At 35.3% G+C, this 4,013-nt stretch overlaps 1 protein-coding gene across 2 annotated transcripts in view; it reads left to right on the top strand.

Moving 5' to 3' along the window:
• Positions 1-4,013, top strand: part of LOC106465509 (regulator of G-protein signaling 3-like) — a 77,658-nt gene that overhangs the window by 24,703 nt on the left and 48,942 nt on the right. For both annotated transcript variants that reach the window (XM_013925736.2, XM_022393420.1), the window contains one exon: positions 1,640-2,289. In XM_013925736.2, the coding sequence (XP_013781190.1) occupies positions 1,693-2,289 (597 nt within the window). In that variant the 5' untranslated portion in view covers positions 1,640-1,692. The remainder of the gene's footprint in view (positions 1-1,639; positions 2,290-4,013) is intronic.

The following is a 4,013-nucleotide window of genomic DNA, read 5'->3' as shown; positions in this document are numbered from 1 at the left end:
GCGAAATTCAAAAAACAAACAAACAAACAATTTTCAGGTTACACAGATTTCCCGTCAAGTATCAGATGGATAATTCCACTAATAGCAGCAGATTCGATCAAGGGAAACGCTTTGTATTTGATAACTTTCTATTTGAGTTTCTTTAAGCGTCAAATAATGTGACTAGAAGTATATGAATTATTTACTTATTCATTTATATACTTTTTACTCACAGTTAATTTAACCAATGTATCTTTCTTTTTAAAGAAAATGTTTGAAATATTACTTGAACTCATGGGCGTCCGCAGAAATTTTTCCAGGGATGGGCAAAGTTTTCTGGGGAAGGGGCAAAATATTGTAAAATTGTGAATTGAATAAAAAATTCATACACATATGCTTAATGAATAAAGAAAGAATTATGTTAATCATCATCCAGGGGGGCAAGTGCCCCCTTCCCCTGCGGACGCCCATGCTTGAACTAGTAAGAGTAATTTATAAACTTTTTTTTTTCTACCGGAGCTTTAGTGTAGTGTTATTAAGATAGCGTGGTAGTTTACATGTGTGTCGATTTTAAATTCTTAATTATAAATATGGTTCAAAGTTTTTATGCGAAAAAACATAGATTAAAAGTTGGTTAAAAATAAAGCCTTTTCTTTTTAATGTCCTTTATATATGGGTCCAAATATACACACACACACATATATATATATATATATATATGCATTGCTATCACGAAGTACCCTTTGTAGACACTAAATAAAGAATGTTTTCATGAGTAAACATTCTGCGAATAATGTTTATATAGTGTTTGTTTTGTTGAATGTTACGCAAGGTTTATTTGCGTTAGCCATAACTGATTTAGAAACGATAGACTACAAGGAATGCAGCTAGTTATCACCAACCGCCAACTCGTGGGTTACCCTAATCAAATAGTGAGATTGATCGTTATATTATAACTCCTCCACGGCTGAAAGGGTGACCTTGTTCGGTGATTGGATTCGAGTGGTGTGACCTAACCACCAGGTCATACTTTCATATAAGAAATGACACACACACACACACAAAACAAGAACAAACAAACACTATACTATAACTATGGTATCATATTCATTTTTCTTATGTTATCCTTGTAACATATCATGTCATAATGAAAATAGTAAGTCTTCACGAAGACTGAGCCTTTTATTACAGTAAACAACCAACATTAAAGGATGGTCACCATATAAGAAAGTTCGAGAGTCTTACCATGGTGAAATTGTGTTGTTTATATCGTGTCGTTTTGCAAAACTTACAAAAATATCTTTATTATAGTTTTCATGTATGCAACACGTTTGTTTTCATTGTCTTTTGTTTGTACTTGTCCACAAGTTATCGATATGGAGTTTTCTTATATAAATATGTAAAACTATCACGGTGAGCTCATTATAATAATTCGCAAAATCTATTTTTGAATTCAAAGAAGTAAATGTAGAAACATTCACCTTTCTTATAATTGATTTACTTTCTAAGAATGATTTTGCATTATATATACATGTTTGTAATTTTTTCACACCAAACAGAAACATTATCATTAAAAGTTACCATGCACATCTAACTTGTATTCTAAAACGTTTTGTTCTGATATTTTACAAATTATTATCCCTTTTTTTTATTTGTCCAGAATGTTCTCAGAAAAAGTCAAAGGATCTCGATGATTTATAGAACAATACCAAAATGGACCGTTCTCAGTGTGAGTTTGATGACGAACTCCTTCCCTTTGACGTCATCCAAAGAGAAAATTATGACCCAATGCGACGAATACCCGAAAAACTGACACAAAAAGATGGAGGAACCAGAATAATGGAAAGTGGAGAGAATGCTTGGGAAGAAAGTAGTTCTTCTTGGGCTTCGAGTAGCGCAGGCGAGACTCCTTCGTATGGAAGTACTAGCCTAGCTTTCGAATTTGAACAGAAATGTAATATGGCGGAACCAATTACTAACGAGTGCTGCCAAACAGTAAGCGAAAGACCATCTACTAGTGATTGTCAAAAAGATGAAGAAATGGTAAGATGTGAAAGCCTGTCATCAGATCAACTCGCAGAAGTTGACAGTCAGGAGTCTGGATCTGATACTACCAACGACTGGGTCTGTGGCGTCCGAACAAAAGTTCGAAAGGGATCGGGAGATAACTGCAAGCTACCAGGTGGCGCTGCAATGGCTGCTTCTATATCAAAAGGAACTGAGAAGATTTCTCGACTGCTCAGAAGAACGCACAGCGCAGGATGTTCTAAAGACGTTCCAGCTCACGCACTATTTCTTAGGGAAGAGCTAGTAAGTATTTTTCTTTTGTTTGTTTAAGCAGTTTCGAATATATGATTTTTCAGGATAATTGGGTATTTTAGGATATGTTGATTATATTTATGTACAAACTATCATTTTACATAACACTTTCTTTTCATTTATTATTGTTTGGAGCTCGTAAGTTAACTCATTCACCAAATATCATGGTGCTGCAACGTGGGCTAAAGAAACGAATGTTAGTTTTCGTCCAACCCAAACCAGATAAATTTTAAAGGTCAACACATACCAACTTAAATCTTAGACTCTCGGGATTCTGAATCTGTATGACGACATGTCGGCAAATTGTGGGCATTAGAGATACTTAATAATTTTCTTCCCAAAGGGAATTGTAATTCAAATATGACTCTGTCTAATAGTGATTTTATTTATAATATATAGAACGTATATTTTCTTATGTCCAAGAGGTCTTTATCAAACATAAAACAATACACAGGATGTCCTTGATTATCAAAGAAATAATACTACATGTACTTATGCCAACACAATGCTAAACATTCAGGATGTTAGAAGACCATTGCAGACCTGTATTTATCACGAATAGGTTAATCATAATTGGTTAGTTATATTTATTACTTTCATTGTTTGTATCACTCTCAGTTAGTAGAGCCGCCAATGTTAGAACATTTATGCATCTATTATTATTACCCTTTAGTAGGACCGCAGTTGTCAGAGGATTTGTACAACTTGTACCATTATTCTTTGGTAGTGCTATCAATGTTAGAGGACTCGTACACCACCTACCATTATTCTTTGGTAGTGCTACCAATGTTAGAGGACTCGTACACCACCTACCATTATTTTTGGTAGTGTTACCAATATCCAAGGACTCGTACACCATCTACCATTATTCTTTGGTACTACTACAAATATCCAAGGACTAGTACACCATCTACCATTATTCTTTGGTACTACTACCAATGTCAGAGGATTTGTGCACCACGTATCATTATTATGCAAGGGTAATGGTACTTCGCAAGCTGCATGCAGTTGTACATGGCTATTCATTCACCTAACAAGAACAGTTGACACTGCAGTCCTTGCTTCACAAACTAAGCCATTAAGGAGCTAAAAAAATCAAAGAATATTTCTACATCAACATGCTGAATCCATTGTTAAATAAGGAATCGGGTCTGGAAGTCAGCAGTTTGTGGCTATCATTGATCAAATCATCACTCATTCCACCAACCACGTTACAAGATCCACTGGCCAATTTATCGTGCCTACTTCAATTCTCATGGATACCATATAAATCCCTACAAAAACCGATTCAAGCTAGCCTGAAGACAATAGACTGAAGTAATTCGAAACGTATTTCTTTCCGCTTGCGCTACGTTTGTAGATTATATCTCCTGGACTTTCTCTAAAAGTGTCACTCTCAACCATGCAGTTGCTGCCACTTTCACTTTAGTACTCCGCCTAAATCATCCATAAAAAGAACTATTCTATTAGGTTTTCGTGACGTCGTTCTGTCACTTGGTTACTGATCAAAGAAAAAACAGGGAAACCTTGGGTGATTAGTAAAGAATATACCTTGAGACTCGGAACATTTGGGCGATCTCTCAGCAACGATACACAGTGTGGGCGAGATTTAGTCCATACGATAACGAAGATATGATGGAGATGGGGTATTTTCGGACACTATATTTAGAGTTTTGACTGAGGTGCCATTTATATATTTAGTTTGTTTGTAATTA

This window comes from Limulus polyphemus, unplaced genomic scaffold (genome assembly GCF_000517525.1).
Source record: "Limulus polyphemus unplaced genomic scaffold, Limulus_polyphemus-2.1.2 Scaffold1966, whole genome shotgun sequence".
NCBI lineage: Eukaryota > Metazoa > Arthropoda > Merostomata > Xiphosura > Limulidae > Limulus > Limulus polyphemus.
Note: the sequence above shows the minus strand (reverse complement) of the source record. Positions and strands in the feature narration are given on the sequence as shown.